We start from the raw sequence: 22,639 nt of genomic DNA, 5'->3' as shown, positions 1-22,639 counted from the left end.
TTAATATTCTGTCTCTCCATGTAAGAATACATCTACCATTAAAAGTATAGAATGATCATGTCTTTATTAGTGGGCCAACGAAGAAAATCAGCAAGGGATCAAATACTTCTTGGACTCACTGTAGATGCATAATTACTTATTCACCCATGTTGATATAACATTCCATTTTTGTATTCAGTTGAATCCTACCAATGATGACAAGTTTGTATTTTATTTACACTGCCTGGCCAAAAATAAGGTCGCCCTCTGGATTTATCTAAAGAAATGATGTGGGGTTGCTGCAGTTGGTCAGGTCTAGGTTCAGCAACAGTATGTGCCGAAAAAGTGAGGTCAGTTGACTGCCAGAATATACTGAATGTAGACCAGGTTATTCCACCAATGGATTTTTTCTTCCCTGATGCCACAGACATATTCTAAGATGACAATGTCAGGATTCATTGGGCTGGAATTGTGAAAGAGTGGTTTAGGGAGCATGAGATCATCATTTTCACACATGAATTGTCCAGATCTTAACCTCATTGAGAATCTTTGGGATGTGCTGGAGAAGGCTTTGTGCAGTGGTCAAACTCTACCAACATAAATGCTGCTGCAAGATGTTGGTGAAAAATTAATGCAAAACTGGATTGAAATAAATCTTGTGACATTGCAGAAGCTTTATGAAACAATGCCACAGTGAATGCGTGCTGCAATCAAAGCTAAAGTAGGTTCAACAAAAAATTGGTGTTTTTGTTGGCAACTTTTTTTTGGCCAGGCAGTGTACATTTGCTGTTTATACTGTTATGAGGTCTGAGTTATTATAAGCCTATATAAACCCTAAACCTTGGAGAGTGTGCAGATATTTACAAAGATATTCAGGTCAGTCTTGATGGAAGGCAAGGACTGTCTGTCAATCATCTATGACCAAAATACCCAGATCCCTGCAGCCTTTGCAAGAGAGCCACTGTGTGGCTTCATGCTGATTGGCCAGGAGGGCTGTAGTCCTTCAGTTGATGGGAAGTATGGGATGGAAGGTCAAAAACCTGTAGATTTAACAAAGCAGAACATTAGTTAATTAATGCCCCCCCCCCCCTCTCTCTCTTTCTCTTTCTATTTATCCATGCAACTGGCTGTCTGGGGTCAAGGGCACTGTGGCCTCTGCTCCTCCCCAAAAGGTAATCTCATTATAGCTGCAGTTTAATTACAGATCATCTCTCATTCATCTTTATGTGCCACTTGAGTGACCTCTTTATTTAGTTAGTAGTATTTACGACACACACAGCCCAGTTAGCACACAGGAGTTAGCCACAGGCTTTTTTCTCTGCTGATTGAATGAATGTATACCTTGATTAATCAGTTTCACAGAAAACTAATCTCGACCTGATTGGTGAACATGCTCACAGGTGTTGTTTAAGTGCTGCGATTGGCTATAGTGGTCATTTGCACACTGCAACTTACTGTGATATCAGAACTGCAAAGACTAATATCGCAACAATTTTATTAACATTGACGTACATTGATGTACAGTTGACATGTAATCTTAAAACATTTTTATTCAGTAATGGGAAGAACGTGTAAATTAAATACATGTATATAAAAGAATGAACACAAAACACTTTACCTTCCCCAACATCCCCCATCCATGGCAACACAGCCAAGGTGCACAATGTCTTCTATATGAATATGGAGTGGAGTAAGATGACCTATATAGCAAGACAAAGCTGTAGTGCTCTACAGGCAACGCGTGATGGTGTATTAGACTGGGCTGATGCACTGGTGAATTGTACTCCCACTGGGAAAGGACTGGAGCTCTCTCTCTCTCTCTCTCTCTTTCTCCCTCTTTTTCTCTCTCTCTTGCTCTCCCATCCTGCATCTATTTTTACTGCCAATCCCCAGTTCAAACTGCAGCACCCTGTCTTTTTCTCCCTCTGTTCTTCCTCCCGAATCCCTTGCTCCCTCTCATTAATCAGTCCTCTTGACCTCCTCCTCCTCTTCTTCTTTTCTCCCTCTTGCTCTCTCCTCTTTGCTCTCCTCTGTTTCTCAGCATCTTTCTCTGACTCATCCTTTCATCCCCTCCCCTTTCTGTCACACGTTTTACCCCTCTCTCCCTTTTATTTTCCTCCGCCTCCCTCTCTCTCTCTCGCTCTCTCTCTCTGTCTCACACACACACATACACACACTCACTGACTCTCTCCTTTATTTTCCTCCGCCTCCCTCTCTCTCTCTCTCTCTCTCTCCCTCTCTCCATCTCTTTTCCTCTCTCTCCCTCTCAGCATTTCCAGCTTGCCTTTAGAGAGGCTACACCCGCGAAGACGGCAGGTAAAGACAGGAACAATTCTACTCTATCTCTCTCTATTTCTCTCATTTCCTCTGCTTCCCCTGGCTCCTGCCATCCCTTGGTTCATTTCTGCAGTGGCTGTTTGCGTGTGCAGGGTGAGAGAGTGAGTAAGAAGGCAGTGGTGTGGGCGTAAGTGATGCTACAGTGTGCAGACTGTGAAAGTACTGCCATTTGGTGTGTGTGTGTGTAGGAGCTGGGCTGGCTTTTTCATTGCCTTTTTATTGATTTCTTTGGATGTGTTTGTCAGTTTCTCAGATTACATTAAGGCACTGCAGCTATTTTTAACAATGCTTTAATGGATGCAGTGTATGTGTGTGTGTAAGAGTGTGTGTGTGTGAGTGTGTGAATAAGAAACGAGACAGAAATTAGGGAGCCGTGAGTTTTTCTGTGACATCTGCAATGTGTGTGTTCATCAGTGCTGCATCAGTGCTGTGCCAGAGTGTCAATATTTAGATGAAAGATGCTGAGATATGCTTGGCACGCATGTGTATGCGTGTGTGAGAGTGTTTGTTGGGAGGAGGGGTGGATTGTTCCAGTGCTGTGTGCGTGTGTGTGTGTACGTGTGTGTGTGTGTGTCTGCATCAGCGTGTGTCCACTCTGCGCTCATTTCCTGTGAAGATGACCCACTCCTGTGTCAGAGCCCACACTCATCTTTTATCACTCCACCATCCTCTCCTCCTGATTCTCACTCTCTCTCATCTTCATCCAAAGGGAAGCTAAATAATTTAGCTTTAGCTCTCCTCATCATCTCTCTCTCTCTCTTTCTCTCTCTGCACTCCATCATCCCACCCTCTACAGCACCCCCCCTCACCCCATCCCCCCTCCACCCAGTATATTCTGCTGACAGTGCGGTGCTGCAGTATCCCACAGGTACAGGGGCAAACGTGCACCAAGTCCATTACGTAACTCACGATTACATCCACATCCATGGACATAAAGGAGCTGTATACTGACTCTACAGTGAGCAGCAGTGGCTTGTATACAACAGCGATGTATAGAGCTTTTATTTTGTTTTGTGAGAAAACTGCATTATGCAAGTGTGTGTATGTGTGTGTGTTTTTTTTCTCACTATAGTACAAGAAATGGGGTTTGAACCACAATATTATTTGCTCTGAAAATGTCAGTCTCAAGGTCAGACACTATGAATGTGGCACAATGACCCCCTGCATCCCCCTCACATCTGGCCAGCTGCGGTGCATTTGACGAGTGTTGGGCCGTGAGCTGACTGGCGACCAGAGCATCCTTGCCCACGGGCAATTTTCTGGTTTCCTTCACTCCAGTGATCCAGAGGAGAAGCCATGTTTTAAAGCAATGCTGCAAAAGAGACTCCAGAGACTCACCGGAAGCTCTGGTGCTGGCTCAATAAAAAAAAACCAACAACAACAATAAATATGTCCAGGTTTTGAAGCTTTTGATAGCACCAAAAGCTCAGTGGTCCAAAGCCATTAACAGAGAGCAATCACTCCCTGGAGCCACAGTGAAAAATTCTGCGATAGAAGCCTGGCATGTATGGGCTTGTTAGCATTTTAAACTGGGCTAAGAGAGGAACACAAGTTTTGTGGTTATAAGACGATGTATTATATGGGACATATATATGCTTATCTTTAATAATAATAATTTTTTAAACACAAAACAATTGGGACCACATCTACCTGGATTCGCATCATAGAGAATTGTAGAACATATATCTTTAGAAAGTATTTATTAAAGCCTTTTACTGATTATGCTTTAGAAGCTCCAGAGACTCACCAAATTCTTTGGTACTGGCTCAGTGGAAAGAAAAACCTTTTTGCAAAAAAAAAAACAGTTTCTAAAGCTTCCAATATGGTGCATTATAAGCTGATCTCAGAGCAGTTACCCTAGCTTCAGTTCTTGCCTGGCCACAGTGAAAGCTGTCTGCATTTTAAGTGAATGGACTTTTCTTACTAGATTAATGCTCAGTGGAATTCAAGGCTGGGAGGAATTCCAAGTCCTACAGTGCATTCATCATTATTGTTTATTAGCGTAAATGGAGTGGGATTAGCCCAGAGACCTTTTTTATTGCAGTGGGCATTTCACTGTCGGTTCTGTAGTTTCCTTGACGTGCTACTTATAATATATTGTCTTAACTTAATTAGATAACAGTAAAACCATAAGACAAAAAGATACTGATCTTGGTACTGTGTATTGATTTGCTTCCACTCAATAAAAGCTGCGTCTTTCTCTCTTTTACTTTCCACCGTCCTCATAGGATGTCCATTGTGAGCATCGTTGCCAGGGAGATCCTGGACTCCCGGGGAAACCCCACAGTAGAGGTGGATCTGAGGACTGAAAAAGGTGACTGTAGACTTGTGTTTATTCTGAGTGTATGTATTGAATATAGAAGAAGAAAGTAACAAAGACAAATGGGAATTTTGAATGTGGCTCAAATGTTTAAAGTACGCGTCTTCCAGTTCTAAAACGATGATTATCTGATGAAACAATAACACATTATATGTACAACTCTGGAAAAAGACCACTTCAGTTTCTGAATCAGTTTCTCTTATTTTGCTATTTATAGGTATATGACTAAGTAACATTGTTGTTTTATTCTATAAACTACGGACAATATTTCTCCCAAATTCCAAATACAAATATTGTCATTTAGAACATTTATTTACAAAAAATGCGAAATGACTGCAATAACAAATAAGATGCAGAGCTTTCAGACCTCAAATAATGCAAAGGAAAAAAATTATATTCATAAAGTTTTAAGAGTTCAGAAATCTTTATTTGGTGGAATAAACCTCGTTTTTACTCACAGTTTTCATGCATCTTGGCATGTTTTCCTCCACCAGTCTTAACCACTGCTTTTGGATAACTTTATGCCGCTCCTGTTACAAAAATTCAAGCAGGTCAGCTTGGTTTGATGGCTTGTGATCATCCATCTTCCTCTTGATTTTATTCCAGAGGTTTTTAATTTGGTAAAATCAAAGAAACTCATCATTTTTAAGTGGTCTCTTATTTTTTTCCAGAGCTGTAGATAGACGTTGTCAAATAATTGCTCACTCACACAGTTTACACTCAACTTAGTCAGTGTCTCTAAAAGTGCCCAAAACACAACAGATTAAAAATTTACTCACTAAAAATCAGTACTTCCCATGTTTAAACAACATCTAGAAATTTAAATGGCTTGCAAATCTCATGTTCAACTGAGGGAGGACATGTCAGAAATAGTTGTCGACTAATCGATGACTAATCGACTAATCACAAAAAATAATTATTAAATTAGTCGACTACCAAAATAATTGTTAGTTGCAGCAATAATATATACATATATACACATAAAACATAAAAATAGACTTGGGACCACATCTACCTGGATTAGCATATATAATTAAATGCAGACATTTTACTGCAGCAATTTACACACTCTGTTCTTCTGGAGTGCAGTAAATGTCTCATGAAATATTGGATTGAATTATTGCTGAAAGTAATTTAATATCATTCTGCATTACTACTCATTGATTTGCTCAGTTATACTGAGATCAAGCTGTACTTAACATATTAGTAAAATTAGTCAAAGTTTAAAAAGTAAAAAAGTTATGCAATAGAAGACTCTTAAACACAAACAAGCTTTTAGCTTATTAAGTACCATGCGGTTCTCCAGTACACTGTTTTTGAATTACTGTATAGTAACTTTTAAATTTGTAGTGGTATCTTTCTCTCTTGCTCCCACCAGGAGTGTTCAGGGCTGCTGTTCCTAGTGGAGCATCTACAGGCATCTATGAGGCTCTAGAACTCCGAGATGGAGACAAGAGTCGTTTCAAGGGCAAAGGTGAAAGATCAGGCCGTTTTCGTTTTTGTTAAATGATTTTTAGACCAGTGTATGATAACCAAAAAGCAATGTTAGCCAAATAAAAATAAGGATTGTATTATATATTATATTGTTACACAGACTGTCTCTTTTTTATTGTTGTCTAGGTGTTCTGAAAGCTGTGGGCCACATTAATGACACTCTTGGACCTGCCCTCATTGCGTCTGTAAGTGCACGTCCTTTATGAGTCAGGCACATTGATGACCTTGAAAAGGCATTACCAAGGACAGCAGATAGAGAGCACTGTGTGGCACATGTAGCCTATATTTGTGGTTATGTGTGTGTGTGTGTGTGAGAGAGGAGGAGAGTGTGAGTGAGGGCTGCAGCTCAGAGCCTCATGAGAATTTTAACGCTGTGGCAGAAGTATGTTATTCTGAGTGCTGGATACAGCAAAGCTTTCTACAGTATTTCTACAGCAGATTTTATGCAGCAGTGATACAGACTGCAGGCTAGTCCTACATGCCATCTTACAGCAGTACACATTAGCTAACAACTAATCTAGGATATAAGTTTAATTTCAATACAGAATAAACTTAATTTCATCTTGGATAACTAATTTTAGATTTTAAATGCAATATTTATTTTTTAATAAATAAAAAAACGTTTTAAATCAATGTAAAAATATCCCTTTATATTAGGGATGCATGGAAATAGAAGCTAGCAGTGCTATTTCTGTCATTACCTCAGCCATTTCCTTCGGACCATACATTTACATTTACCTGTGTGAAATGGACTTGGGGTGTAGGGATGATAAAAAGTACAAAGTACTAAATACAAATACCCTCAAACAGATGTGTCTCCAGCCTTCCTCCTGGAGAGCTGTTCTTCTGCATATCTAAACTCTAATCTAACACACGCCATTCAACCAATACCTTCTAAAGCCAGTAAATAGTTGTATCTTATCAGATTAGAGATGAAATTAGTAATTAGATGTATCTGATTAGATCAAAGATGGATACAATGTCTTTAGAAAGTTAGTTCTTACAGGAGCAAGGTTAGAGACCAATGCACTAAACCAAGTATATTTTAATACCCTGTTAAATAATGGGTCCTTGATGGTCAAATAGTAAAAGCAGTGGTTCTATATGAAAACATGATCACTTAAAGGACACTGTATATTCTTTTAAGAGGCTCTTCATGTTTTATTTGGTTCTACAGATTAGAAGAAAGCCTTTGATAGATGTTTCTGTATAGCGCTATTAAAATGGTTCTAAAAAAGTGCCATAAATGGTTTCTCTGTTGTTACGAGCCAAATGACACTTAGCCATTGCTATATAAATCCCTTTTTGCTTTGTTTTTTACAGAATCAGGACATTGATTGCTTATGCTGTTTATTGTGATTGAAACTGTTATTTTTAATGTAGAATGGGTTTCTTTTCGTGTTTCTCTTCTGCTGCAGGAGATCAGTGTTGTTGAGCAGGAGAAGCTGGACAACATGATGATCGAGATGGATGGGACGGAGAACAAATGTGAGTCACTGCAGCTGCCACCTTGAGCACAAATGAACAGATATGTACAGCACTGTACATATAGTTTACCTCTTAACCATTGCCTTAGAAAACAATTTTAAACCATTTCAGGCATCTAAGTGAAAATGGTAAAGCTAACATTGTGCTATATACAAATCTACAATGTTTTGCGTTAGGTATATTTATATTTATTGTAATGTTAATGTTAAGCATTAGGTTCATTTTCCTGTATTCTTTGTGTAACTGTAAATTCCAACACAGTCTGATTGATTAAAGTTACAGTTGTGGTTGGAAATTTCCATATGGGTATCCCGAACAGTTTCCTTTCAGGCCTTGATGAAGTGGCTAGATGTCTCAATAACCTGTACAATGTACAATTATTTAAGGTCTGGAAATATGCAGTTTCAAATTATGCAGTGTTTCCAAAGCCCTATCTGGACGGGATTAGTTTCTTAGGGGGATGTCTGTGAAAAATATTAAACCCGAAGTGATAAAACTCAGAGATGTGTGTCCTGACGGGACTAAAATTACCGGAGGACCACTGAGTTCAGCGAAAAACTGTAGGTAATTCAGCCTGTAATTTTCTCAGAGGACGTACATGGGAATAACATCACAGAGGACCCCCATATAAAAGAGAAAAATACCCCAGGACACTTTGAGAAACTAATCCCATCTTGAGAGTCTTTTTGATCTCTTTGATCTATAATTATGCGTCTTAGATGTAGACTTGGACTAACTTTTTACTGTATTGTGTCTTGGTTAATGTTTTCAGTGTTGTCCACAAACCCTTTTTATGTGAGCAGAGAGAAGCTGTATTATGTACAGTAGTTAATCATGATCACTACCAGGATGTTAGTGTGTAGTTTGTATATTAATGTATATTTGTAATCCTCTATGTGTTCATTTGGCATTATTCTGACTTAAACTCTGATGTTAACGCTGTTCTGATTAACCCACAATGTTTACCAAAGAAAAATGAAATCTATTGCTCATTTATAAATAACATTTTATTTGTGCTACATCATATTATTATGCTAATATTTGTGACACACTGCTTCCTGTGTTCTATTGCTTAAGGATAGACGTGTAAGCGCATGCATGACTTTTGATATTGTTGCAACTATTGCATTGGATTCCAAGGATATTCAGAGAGCAATCAACTACATTATTTCTCAATACAATGAACAGAATAAGACCTGCAGTTTCTTGTTTCCGCAGCTCAATTTGGTGCCAATGCCATCCTGGGGGTGTCACTGGCCATCTGCAAGGCTGGTGCAGCAGAGAAAGATATCCCCTTGTACCGTCACATTGCCGACCTGGCTGGAAACACAGAACTTGTCTTGCCAGTTCCTGTAAGGGGTTTAAATTTACATATCATATAGTAAAATATTCCAGTGCCTGATATTTACTTAAATGGTACATTCGCATTAAAAGTTAAACAGTAAAGTCATGGCCTACATTTGGCCCCCCCTGTGCTTCATTTACAAGATAGGGTATGCATTTGAATTAAGCTATTGCTTCAGTTTTGGTGGTTAATCAAAAAACTTTATTTATCATGCCAACAAACAAAGCATTTGGAATATTTACAAAGTTTGTAATATTAAAATTTATATAAATTGAATGTCCTGCACACTTGCATGTCTTATTTCAAATTATGCTTTTTTTAAAAACATTTTTAAAAGGTTCTTTAGAAAACAACATTTAGTTCTTCTATCGACATTACACATTTACTATTTATGTTCTATTATCTTGAATCAGTATAAGACTGTATTCAAATACATTTCCTCTGCATTTCCCATTTCTATTCTCTCTCATCCAGGCCTTCAATGTAATAAATGGTGGATCTCATGCTGGAAATAAGCTAGCCATGCAGGAGTTCATGGTACTTCCTGTTGGGGCGGAGTCATTCCGTGATGCCCTGCGTGTGGGGGCGGAGCTGTATCAGACTCTGAGGGGCGTGATCAAAGAGAAATATGGCCAGGATGCCACTAATGTGGGTGATGAGGGAGGTTTCGCTCCAAATATCCTTGAGAACAGTGAAGGTACTTGTGTTTTGTCACATTTTGCTATCAAAACCTGCAATTATTTTTCATTTAATTAAATTAAATTATTACTTTTTTACATAATTTAAAAACACCAGCCTGCCCTTTGCATCATTACAAGTAAAACTGGTCCAGATATAACTTGTAATTTCTTGTCATGACATTACATCGATGTGTTTCAGTAATGATACTAAGAACACTACATTTGTTACATCAGGTAAGAGTTAAGAGTATAACCTTTTACATCAATTCTCTCTCTCTTATTCATTTTCTCTGTCTCTTATAGCCCTTGAATTGATAAAGACTGCCATAGAAAAAGCTGGTTTCACAGATAAAGTGGTGATTGGTATGGATGTGGCTGCCTCCGAATTCTACAGAGAGGGAAAGTATGATCTGGATTTCAAATCGCCCCCAGACTCTGCACGACACATCACTGGTGATGAGCTTTTAGAGATCTACCAGGGCTTTGTCAACGACTATCCAGGTACTGAACAATCAGATTTGGTGCTATTTTATATCAGTCTCTCCAAATCAAGTCATCATTGATTTTACACACTTGAGGCCCTATCTACCAGCCTGCACAAGACACAATGTGATGCACATTGCTGGCTTACCAAAAAAAAAAACAAGTTTTAAGCATACTTTTCCCATCATTATGATAGAAAAGACACAATGACATGCCCTAAACCAAGCTGCAGTGTTGACAGCTCGTCTGTAGATCATTTAAATAGGGCCATCTGAGTCAGTTTCCCAGGGATTAAGCCTACTTTCCATTCAAAATGTTCAAAAAGTCCAAGACAAGGCCAAATCCCTGTTTAAGAAACTGTCCCTCAGTTTTCTTCACTTTTCACTCAAGAAATGGCAAAAATGTGTCAAAAATATGAAGGCTGGTTTACTTTCCACAAAATATTTTTGTCATTAGGATTTCATGATTAGTAATTAGGAATTCTTTGGGATAAACGATGCATAAATCAGTGAGTAAATCAATTTAGAAGACACGGATTACACTTAGTACAAAAGTATACTATTAACTAAACATTAATGACTGTTAATGGGGACAAAATAACAGGACTAAATGGTTCCCATTAGCTTTTATCTGTGTTAGTTTATTTGGTGGTATAACATTTTCTGGATAAAAACATTCTCTATTTTCTCCACTAACACGACTTTCCCTCTCACTACAGTGGTGTCTATTGAAGATCCCTTCGATCAGGATGACTGGGCAGCCTGGACCCAGATGACTGGTTCAATGGGAATCCAGATAGTAGGTGACGATCTAACGGTGACAAACCCCAAAAGGATAGAGAAGGCAGCAGAGGAGCGCGCTTGCAACTGCTTGCTGCTCAAAGTGAACCAAATCGGCACTGTCACAGAGGCCATCCAAGCGTGAGTGACAGCTGCCAGTCACATGACCTTACAGTTGTACAGCCCAGACATTTACTTACAGCCTTACTGAGCAGACCTGACCTTTTACACTCTCATCACAGTTCATCCCAGTTCTTGTTGATTTAATTTGTGATTCCTTTCTTCAAACTAAATAATGTATGAAAGCGAATGCAGAACACAATTATAGAACGCTGAAGCCTGTTTTTATTTGCTTCTGATATCTGACCTTTGGCCTTTTTGTGATTTAAAATCATTAAAAAAAAAAAAAAAAACAACATACAGTTACATGTTAGAGTAATACTGTTTTTGTAATATTGCCTTTGTATACCACATCTGCCTATTCAAGATGTGACTGAAGTGTAAATTGATTTTTATCCTTAATTAAAGGTGCGTAGCAAAACTATTGTATTATGCTGGAATTACAGTCATTATTTAGGCATAACAGACATTTTTTCCATAAACCCTCCATTTTCCGAGGCTAAGAATTATTTGAATAATTAACTAAAAAGCTGTTTTATGGCCAGGTGTAGTCAGGGCCCTGGCTAATTAAGGAGATTAAAGATCTGGAGTTGAGCCAAATGCTGAATTGCATTTGGTAGCTGTTAAGGCAACATTACGTATGTGGCCCACAGGGGAGGTGATGCAAGTGAAGACTTTCTTTGGGCTGAAAAACAAAAACAACCTTATGCGTATAAATGCATAAGCAGCCAGTTCAACAATTAATACATTTAGTACAAAAATAAGAAGGAAAAATTTGAAAAGAATGAAAAAAGGAAAACAAATGGTACTGATATTTTCTAATATTTTATTCATTATTTGCAGTATATGTAATTTACATACAATTAGTATCCCTGCTGCATAAAGTTGCATGCAAAGGTTGCAAAGGACAAAGGACACCTATGTGAAAAAAATGCATGTTTTGTAGACTTGTCATAGTAATTGGAGTGGTGGGAAGAGAATGTTGAAAAGTAGGTGAAATATCTAGAGAATAATTCTCTTATTCCTGTTGCTATTTTCTCTCTCTCTCTCAGGTGTAAGCTGGCTCAGGCAAACGGCTGGGGTGTAATGGTCAGCCATCGCTCTGGAGAGACGGAGGACACGTTTATTGCAGATCTGGTAGTGGGACTCTGCACTGGTCAGGTATTGCATATCTCTAACCTTTGATTTTTGGCCCAACCAATCAGTGACTGCAAAACTGTCATCAACACTGTTGAATTAATGTAGCTGTCATTTGATTGGTTAGACTTCTGTGTTACAACATTTTTTTTGCTGCATTTACTGTGGTTATGGTTTCCAAAGAGTGAACCATAGTTCTCCATCTGTTGGCACCCCTTGACGTTTGGCTTATGTGTCTAGGAAATTCTCCCACTGGGAGAAAGACGGAGAAAGAATGTTATAAATGCAAAGACCATGAAAGACACCTACTATAAAACATTGTACATTTAAAATGTAAAAAACATTTATAATTATATATAATCTTTATTTAAATACAATTCAGACTACATATTTCAAATCATGTAATAATAAATACTACAACAAGAAACAATTGTTTGCATGTACAGTACCAGTCAAATGTATGGACACACCATTTCATTCACCATTTCGTTCTACATTGAAAGTGAATACATTCATTCAGACTATGAAGGAATGCATAAGGAATTATGAAGTAAACTTAGTTGTTAAACTCTGTGAAGCATTAAGGTGTTCTTATCTGGACTGCTGTTAATTTCTTACCTGCTGCTGGTAACATATCCTGTGCAACAGAGGTAACTCTTGGTCTTTCTTTCCTGGGGCGGTCCTGATGAGAGCCAGTTTCATCTGAACATTTTTGATGATCTTTGTGGCTGCACTTGAGGATACTTTTAAAGTTCTTGAAATCTTTTGGATTGATTGATTTCATTTTTTAAAGTATTTTTCGTTTATTTAGTTGAGTAGTTCTTGCCATAACACAGATTAGAACATTACATAAATAGGGCCATTCAATATAATTTGCTTAAATACATTAAGAGGATAAGAAATTCAAGTAATTAACTCAAGATCAGCACAGCTGTTAACTGAAAGACATTCCTCCAGGTGACTACCTCATAAAGCTGCCTGAGAAAATCCAACCAAGATGTTCAAAAAACATGTTTTTTAAACAATTCCATATGTTTTTCTTCATAGTTTGAATGACTTTAGTTATAATCTACAATTTATACAAATGTTAAATAATGAAAAAAAAAACACTGAATTAAAGATGTGTCCAAACTTTTGAGTGGTACAATTTATGCACAAACGGTCTTTAGATTCTTACAGTATAACTGAACATCATTCGGTGTATCCATTACATTTACTATCGTTTTCTTTCACAGATAAAAACTGGGGCTCCTTGTAGATCTGAGCGTCTGGCCAAATACAACCAGCTGATGAGGTGAGAGCTCAGTTATATTCAGTTTACTTATTAATAACTTTGTTTTGTCCACTGTTGTGATTACCTCTACATGAATGTGATTAGCAAAAAGCTTTTAACAGAACAGCTTATGTTTTATATAATCCCTGTGGAATGGTAATGAAGCCCAGTGTCTTGGTGCTGGTGACAACAGGAGCATTTCTGTCACGCCACAAGTGGCGGCCACTTAGAGTGCGCCAATCCGTGTGATCCTCTCAGACTAATCCAATCAAATTCTTAACTGAGCTAAGGAGGGTGGGAGCATGGGGATAATCATGGCAATGACAACCTTTGGCAGCCTGGATTACAAGTACTGTTTATTCACTTAGAATGCTAAAATGAAAATTAATAAGTATGCGTATGAAGGCCTGGACCATATGGTGAAAATATTATATCAAGATATTTAAACACATTTTCATGACTCAATATTTCAGAATCCTTATAAACTACAAATTACAATATTATTCCATACTGAATATGCTGAATTCTTATTCAAATTGGCAAATTATTGCTCATCTAACATTCATCCAATTAAACAGAACTAATTACACTCTTAAAGCACTGATGATATCCTCAATAGTCCTAAATCATATGTATGTTGTCAGTAAGAAAAGAAAATGTATATAATACAATAAAATACTGCCATATTATACCACATTATACAGTTAGTTCAAACAGCCAAACAGCACAGCTACAAACAGAGCAGCTTGGATTGTTTATAACCAAACAGATCGGCCCAATGCAGAAACTAAAATGCAGATTTAAAATTAGTGACTGAAAGTTGAATCTGTTTTACTGACCTTTTTATTTTTGTTACCATTTGGAAAAGGGTGAAACAGAACAGACCAACCCAATGCTTTATGATTTAGCAGGGTTGAGTTAAATACACTAACTATACAAATCCTATATTAACTTATAGACAGATCAGCTATAACCAGCCTAATACTGGTGTGGTCCCCCTTACAGCTTTTCTGTGGGATTGGGCCAGGTTAGTTGGCATGTGTGCATCATGCATCAGTGATCCTTAGGCGCCATGGCCCTGTTGCCAGTTCAGTGGTTGTCCAGTACCTCTCTACAAGATCTAGACTAGCTGTGCTATTTTTGCTATTATTTTACAAGTAAAGGTGGTAGTTCATTTTATGTTTTCTTTAAAATGTGCTTACTAGATAGCAGTGTTGTACCCTTTCGTTAGATTTCGTTAGATAGTTTTTTATTACAATTTAATATAAAAATATATATATACTGTGAAATACTGAATCGTGATACGTATTGTATTATCAACTTCTTGCCAATGCACAGCCCTGGGGATAATAGGGATGGAATAGTAGTATAAAAATTGATCATGAAATATTACCTTAGGGGACATTTTGGAAACATTCACACTAGTATAAATTGTGAGTGGTTATCTTGTGAGAGAGGTTGAACACTGGCCGGCATGCTCGTGGTACAGTGATGTGGTTAGATAAAGTTAGGTCTAAGAGTGGGTGCCAGATGGATGGAACATTACATTTTTTAACAATTTTTGTCCCAAAGTGTAAGTAGAATACATCATAAGTCCTCTCTGGATTATTTTCTCAGGGGGTTCTGGGGTAATTTTCTCTTTTCTCTCACATGTATGTCAGGCTGAATTACCTACTGTTTTTCGCTGAACTCTGTGGTCCTCTGGTAATTTTAGTCCCGTCTGCTATAGCTATTTGTCCACTGCCACGCACCGTAATAACACTTTGGGTGCGGGTTTTCACGGAGAGTATCTTAAACACAACAGCGAGTAAAAATGGAGGAACTACTGAACTCGATGTCACAGAGAAAGCCAAAAACTCACTGGTGCTCCTGTTTTTTTGCAATGTAAGAGTTTTATCACTGAGTAGAAGTGTGAAATATTTTTCACAGACGTCCCCCTGAGAAACTAATAATGTCTGAATAGGGCTATAGAAGATATTACATCCCACAGTGGACATTGCAGTGGATGGTAATGATCGTGACCAGTGAGTCTGGTTAGAATTATCTGTGCGCACAAACAGGAAACTCTGGCTGAAATCACAAATCTCCTGCTCCATGACATTTGGCATTTCAGTATATAGTGCAACTTTACCCATCAGCATTTGATGGAATTGTAAAAAGCGGGCATTCCTAAAATATGGGGCTTGTTTTAGGTAGAGTTGTTAGAATTTAAGGTTAGGACTATTCATACTTAGAATTAGACTAGATAAAAACTTTATTTACTTTTAATTGAAAATCTTTATTTATTTTGCTGAGTTGTCAAGTCAAGTCAAGTCAAGTCAAGAGGCTTTTATTGTCATTACATCTGAGTACAGGTACACAGTGTGATGAAATTACGTTCCTCCGGAACCATGGTGCAACATAGAACAACAAGCAATAGACAACATAAAGTGCAGGAGTGACGACAGTGCAACATAAAATTATAAAATTATAACACTAAATAACAATAAATACAATAAATACAAAGGACGAGACAATTTAAAGACAGGACAGTGCAGTACCGATACGGTATAATAAGTTTATAGTGGGGATAAGGTGCAGAGATGTGTGACATACTGTAACATATAGAACATATATAATCACAGCAGTTACTGAGGTAGAGTTTATAGTTTTTAAGAGTGCAGCAAATAAAGTCATGTCAGCCTCTGTGTGCTGACTGGGTGTGTGTGTGGGTGAAGTTCAGTTCTTGTGAGTGTAAAGGGGGGGGGGGGGTGTACAGTTTAGTTTTGTGTGAGTGTGTTGGGTGAGTGGTGGGTGGGGTGGGGGTTCAGTTCTGTCTCTGTGCGTTGAGAAGTCTGACTGCCTGGTGGATGAAGCTGTTGCAGAGTCTAGTAGTGGAGGCTCGGATGCTCCTGTATCTTCTGCCAGACGGCATCAGACCGAAGAGTCCGTGTGAGGGATGGGTGGGGTCGTCCACAATGATGGTGGCTTTGCGGATGCAGCGTGTGGTGTAGATCTCTGCGATGGAGGGAAGAGAGACTCCGATGATTTTCTCAGCTGTCCGCACTATCCGCTGTAGGGTCTTGCGGTCTGAGGTGTTGCAATTCCCAAACCAGACGGTAATGCAGGTGCTCAGGATGCTTTCTACAGTCCCTCTGTAGAACATGGTGAGGATGGGGGGTGGGAGATGTGCTTTCCTCAGTCTCCGCAGGAAGTAGAGGCGCTGCTGGGCTTTCTTGGTTATGGAGCTGGTGTTGAGGGACCAGGTGAGGTTCTCTGCAATGTGAACACAGAGGAACTTGGTGTTATCCACAATTTCCACAGCAGAGCCGTTGATGTTCAGCGGGTGGTGGACACCTGGAGCTCTCCTGAAGTCAACAACCATCTCCTTGGTTTTATCCACGTTAAGAGATAGGTTGTTGGTTCTGCACCAGTCCGTCAGCCACTGCACCTCCTCTCTGTATGCTGACTCGTCGTTCTTGCTGATGAGGCCAACTACAGTTGTGTCATCAGCGAACTTGATGATGTGGTTTGAGCTGTACTTTGCAGTACAGTCATGAGTCAGCAGAGTGAACAGCAGTGGGCTGAGCACACAGCCCTGGGGGCGCCAGTGCTCAGTATGGTGGTGCTGGAGGTGTTGTTTCCAATCCTGACTGATTGTGGTCTCTCAGTCAGGAAGTCTAAAACCCAGTTGCAGAGGGAGGAGTTCAGGCCCAGCAAGCTCAGTTTTCCGATCAGATGCTGAGGGATGATGGTGTTGAATGCTGAACTGAAGTCGATGAACAGCATTCGAACATAGCAGTCTTTGTTGTCCAGGTGGGTGAGAGCCAGGTGGAGCGCAGTGGAGATGGCATCGTCTGTTGATCTGTTTGGACGATACGCAAACTGCAGAGGGTCCAGTGAGGACGGGAGCTGGTTTTTGATGTGCCTCATGACCAGCTTCTCAAAGCACTTCATGATGATGGGAGTAAGTGCAATGGGACGGTAGTCATTAAGGCAGGACACTTGAGACTTCTTCGGCACAGGGACGATGGTGGTCGTCTTGAAGCACGTCGGCACGATTGAAGTACTCAGAGAGATGTTGAAAATGTCCGTGAGAACATCCGTGAGTTGTTCTGCACATCCTCTGAGCACTCTGCCAGGTATGCTGTCTGGTCCTGGGGCTTTCTGTGGGTTGACTCTGAGTAGAGTTTTCCGCACATCAGCTGAGGACAGGCACAGTACCTGATCGTTTGGAGGAGGTGTAGTCTTCCATGCTGTTGTGTAGTTCTGTGCTTCGAACCTTGCGTAGAAGGAGTTCAGTGCATCTGGAAGGGAGGCATCACTGTTACAAGCAGGGGAGGGTGACTTGTAGTTGGTGATGGTCTGGATGCCCTGCCACATGCGCCGAGTGTCAGTAGTGTCCTGGAAGTGGGCGTGGATTTTCTTTGCGTAGGTGCGCTTTGCCTCTCTGATCCCCCGGGAGAGCTTGGCTCTAGCTGTTCGGAGGCCAGCCCTGTCCCCTGATTTAAAGGCCTTGTCTCGGGATCTCAGCAGCACACGCACCTCTGCAGTCATCCACGGCTTCTGGTTGGGGCGGGTTGTGATGGTTTTGGAGACAGTAACATCCTCAATGCACTTGCTGATGTAGCCAGTCACTGAGTCTGTGTACTCCTCCAGGTTGATGGAGTCATCAGAGGTAGCAGCTTCTCTGAACATGTCCCAGTCAGTGTGCTCAAAACAGTCCTGAAGAGCAGAGATGGCTCCTGGAGGCCAGGTTGTAACTTGCTTCTTCTCTGATTTGGCACGTCTGATGAGCTGTCTGTATGCTGGGATGAGCATGACAGTGATATGATCAGAGTAGCCGTAGTGGGGGCGGGGCTCTGCTCTGTACGAACCGGGAATGTTAGTATACACACAATCAAGCAGGTTAGCTCCACGGGTTGGAAAATCCACATGTTGGTGAAAGCTGGGCAGCAGAGCCTTCAGATTACTGTGATTGAAATCACCAGCAACAATAAACAGTCCGTCGGGGTGTGAGTTCTGGAGTTTGGAGATAACAGTGTACAGTTCTTGCAGAGCATTAGCATTAGCACCGTTAGCATTAGCATTAGCACTGGGTGCTACATACACTGCTATTACTATTTATTATTGTACAAAACTAGCCTTAATTTCTGTATGAAAAACTACCCCAAGGTGTTCAGAAGCAGACTAAAGTCACAACACTTTAAAGAACGATTAGGAGAATACAAGAATTCTTATAGATAACAATATCCCGCTGATATTATGAGAAAAAACTTATGATATCCTGCTTTCATTTTAAGCCCAAACAGACTGCCTGCATTAAAAAAAATCGCTGAGCACAGATCTCTCTCTGTATTTGTTTACCTGATTATTAGCCAAACTAAGCCAAAAAGTTTACAAACCATACGCATGTTGCTTTGCTCAGAATGAAATGTGCGGTGAACGAGCTGCAGGGAGCTGTTTATTTATGGTTGATAGCATCATGTTTCTGTGTGTTTGGTAAACGCTGTAACACCAGAGTGAATTTACTGAATAGCAGTGTAGCGTATGTTTACATCAGATATGAATGCAGAGCCCAGCGGTACTGTGATATTCATATCTTCAGCGCATGAAGAGAAACATGAAAGAACTGCAGAGTGTTTTTTGCTGCTGAGAGCATCTGTGGGGATCATTTTTAAATGAAGATTGCACAATATTCTGTGGTATATAAACATCAGCTAGAAAAGTGCATTTCCTGAAGTAAAACCCAGAATGCTTTAATGTGGATTCTATTTTTAGGCTGTTGCTAGGCTGTTGCTATGTTGTTTCCATGGTGGTTGTAGCTGTTTGCAATACCTTTGCAAATGGTTGCTGTGGTGTTTCTAAGTGGTTGGTAGGTGGTTGTTGTTATGGCTTCCCAAGTGGTTGCTATGGTGTACCTTAGTGGTTGCTATAGTGTAGCTATCTGGTAGCTGTGACATTCCAGGTGGATTGTCCATGGTGTTGCAAAGTGATTAATATCCAGTTAACAGAAAACGTTATAATAATGTTTAGCAACGTTTCAGGAAGGTTAACATTACAGAAATAATGTTCCAGGAACATTCTAAAAATATCTGTAACGCTTGCTGGCATTTGTGGTTTGCTTCACAACGTTCCCAGCTAGACAAATATTAACATTGCGGAAATGTGAAAAGTAATATTCCCAAAACTAAACCTTAAAAGTTGCAGTGACATTGCAAAGATGTTACCAGAACGTTTAAAAACAATAAAAAATTAAATAAAAATGCTTTAGGAACATCCAGAAAACTTGACAGATTAAACGCTGTAAGAAAAAAAGTTCTACTTCCCAAATATGTTAAGTGGTTAGGTGGTTTCTAGCTGTTATTATGTGGTTGATATGATATCCCAGGTTGCTATGAAGGTGCTCTCTTGTTCTCTTGATTTTGCTAAAGTGGTTGTGATGGTATTACTACCTGGTTGCTAGGTAGTTGCTACGGTACCCCAGATTTTTGCTAAGGTATCTTGAGGTGGTCACTCAGGTGTTGCCAAGTGATTGCTGTGGTTCCCCATTTAGATGGCTGGGTATTACAAGTTCACTCGAAGTTCAAAAGTTAGCAAAAAAAAAAAACTATACCAGGGCAATAGGCGGAATGAAACATTTTAGTTTCTGCCCATTCTCGTTTTTCTGCCCGTTCTTGAGCTCCCTATCTCCTTATAAGGGCGTTTTTTTCCCAGCCAAACTTAATTGCTGACCCCTGCCCTATACAAACTATACAAGAGTACATCACACAATCAGACCAAACAGTCTGGAGTTGGAAGGGTACTGTTTTTATCTTCAAAACTACGAAACAAAAATACTATATTAGTTTTCATAAGAAATCTTAAAAGTAAATGTTAGAAAATAAACATATAAGCAAGATTAGATTTTTGCCCCGTCAATTTAAATTATGTCTCAGCAATTTTAATGTGTCTACTTCATTCTCCTGTTCCCTTTTCTTTGTCCCTGTCCTACAGGATTGAGGAAGAGCTGGGCGATCAAGCTCGGTTTGCTGGCCACAACTTCAGAAACCCCAGCGCCCTGTGAGACTGCCACCAACAACGCAAAGTCCACACAACTACTGACACACAGCAGCAACCACCAGACAATATGCACTGACCAAGACAGCTGTGACAGTACTGACACACCCACAAAAACACAATGCACTAAAATAACTGACATCAGGACTATTTGCACTGAACATCTACTGACGCAACAAAACCCCCAACGCTAAATAACACAGACACACGGAATGGATGACCACGCGTGGGTCAGACGATATGCACTTAGCCGGACCGAGACCAAGCGATATGCACCACAGAGCCAGGACAGACAGTTTACGCACAAGACGCAACAGCCGACTAAGCAGTGTGCACAGGATAGAAATACACGTGCATGCACAAAATGACTCGACCTGAGACTACGAGAGCGATGGAATAGAAGAGAAAGGAGTATTTATTATTAGCTTTACAGCAACATATTCCTAACCTGGTCAAACAGGATTTAGTTTAAACTGGTTTCATTAATTAAATGAATAAATTAACTCATTACATAGGAAACTAGGAAAAATATTTAGGAATAGTGATCCTAATTTTGTTCTTATCTCAGATGAGGTAGAACACACTAAACTCATGTAAATGAAAATAGTGTAAATAGTAGTGGGCTGCATCAGAGCCCTCAGTGTTTTTGAACTTTTGTCTTGGATATAATGCTGAACTACTGAACAGCTTTTCATACCCCAACAGGTGCATTTAATCAGGGTCTGAAAGGTAAAGGCTGCATTCCAATTGCGTACTACTACTACTATTACTACTAATAATACTTTAAGGTCAATTCTATATTCTAATATTAATAATTCATAGTGTGGGTTTGGAAGGTTAGCACACAAAATATTAACATACTTCCTGTGCTTTCCGTTGCAAGTCAGAAAGTAAGTATCTCAGATTTAAAACTCCTTCATAAGTTTCTGTGGTTTGTATGTGATTTAATTTAAATGCTACATAACATCTGATTAGGGTGTTTTAGACACACCAAACATACCAAATATAGATTTATTATGTCTTACTTTTTGGCCATATTGGAAAGCATTTACGCAACTCGGTTAGCTTCAATTGCATCACAAATGGTGGGAAACTAGTTTTTCTCTAATCACCATTGAGGCTGCACTTGGATCATTAATCATCTATGTTTTGTGGATAATACCAACTTGGACACTAATACACCAACCAACTACACTAAAAAAACCAACTACACTAATAGTTACACACTAATAGTTACACACTAAGACACTAATACCAACCACTCAAAATCTAGTTTAGTAGTATAAGTAATTAGTACACAATTGAGACGCATCCAAAAACTGACTGCAAGTTCTGTTTTACTGTTGAGAATTGAATTGTAAAAATTGGTGCAGATATGTACATCCACACTGGCTTAAAGGCATACTCCAGCAGTGCTGCAGTAGGCAGAAAGACTGAAGGAGTGACTGAGATGGAGCTGGACAGACATCGTAAGTGCATGTAGAAAAAGAGAAAATTCCTGAAGCACAAAAAATAAGTCTAAGCAGAAGAGAGATGGACACACACTGACAGGACTATCCTGTCAGGGAAATGGATTGTCGGGCACGCTTACAGAAACAACACACACACACACACACACACACAAGCACACACACACACATGCATCCATACACGTGTGGCAGTCTTACACCCTTTCACTCCCCGACTTCACACACGACTGCACTTTTCTCCTTTTCTTCTTTCTACCTTCTTCCTTTTCTCTATGTCTGTTTCCCAGCGTTTCCTAATCTTTCCTGTTTCTTGTCGTTTCACTGTAACCCCTCTCCCCTTATTTCCCCCCCTCCATTGCTATGACTGCAGATTTGGATTGCTTGCCTCCCTCCCCTCACAAGTATTTCTCTGTCTGTGACATCACTGAGGTCAATGAGAAAAGAAAAAGAGAGGAAAAAAAACGCTTGCCATAAATGCCATGGATTAAAATGATCATTTACCTCCACTGTGTGTTGTTTTTTCTGTCATTGGTTACATTTAAGATGAGTGAAATGAAATGTTATTTGGGTTCATTTGTTTTGTTTTTTCAGTTTTTAAGTTCAATCTTGAAATGTTTATGGTAAAAAGAACAGCAGAGGGTTTTAATACCCATAAATACACATAAGAAAATAATATTTTAAAAATCTGCATGGGCAA

At 39.5% G+C, this 22,639-nt stretch overlaps 1 protein-coding gene across 1 annotated transcript; it reads left to right on the top strand.

Annotated features, from left to right (window-relative positions):
- The first annotated feature begins 2,019 nt into the window (after positions 1-2,019).
- On the top strand, positions 2,020-22,448 carry eno2 (enolase 2). The gene is made up of 12 exons (XM_007230542.4): positions 2,020-2,295; positions 4,545-4,630; positions 6,015-6,110; positions 6,257-6,315; positions 7,549-7,618; positions 8,837-8,970; positions 9,438-9,660; positions 9,947-10,144; positions 10,845-11,046; positions 12,078-12,186; positions 13,398-13,456; positions 20,411-22,448. Exons 2-12 carry the CDS (start codon positions 4,546-4,548, stop codon positions 20,478-20,480), a joined length of 1,305 nt encoding a protein of 434 aa, XP_007230604.1. The 5' UTR covers positions 2,020-2,295; position 4,545; the 3' UTR covers positions 20,481-22,448.
- The last annotated feature ends 191 nt before the right edge of the window (positions 22,449-22,639 follow it).

The sequence above is a fragment of the Astyanax mexicanus genome, chromosome 3, assembly GCF_023375975.1.
Source record: "Astyanax mexicanus isolate ESR-SI-001 chromosome 3, AstMex3_surface, whole genome shotgun sequence".
NCBI classification, from domain to species: domain Eukaryota; kingdom Metazoa; phylum Chordata; class Actinopteri; order Characiformes; family Acestrorhamphidae; genus Astyanax; species Astyanax mexicanus.
The sequence above is the reverse complement of the archived record's forward strand: the minus strand, read 5'-3'. Positions and strand labels throughout refer to the sequence as shown.

What these genes read in the sequence shown, in the direction of transcription:
- eno2 (XM_007230542.4), top strand. Translation starts at nt 4,546, where the DNA reads ATGTCCATTGTGAGCATCGTTGCCAGGGAGATCCTGGACTCCCGGGGA. An exon ending in GACCTGCCCTCATTGCGTCT is followed by an intron (nt 6,316 to 7,548) that starts GTAAGTGCACGT and finishes CTTCTGCTGCAG; the next exon opens with GAGATCAGTGTTGTTGAGCA. An exon ending in GTCACAGAGGCCATCCAAGC is followed by an intron (nt 11,047 to 12,077) that starts GTGAGTGACAGC and finishes TCTCTCTCTCAG; the next exon opens with GTGTAAGCTGGCTCAGGCAA.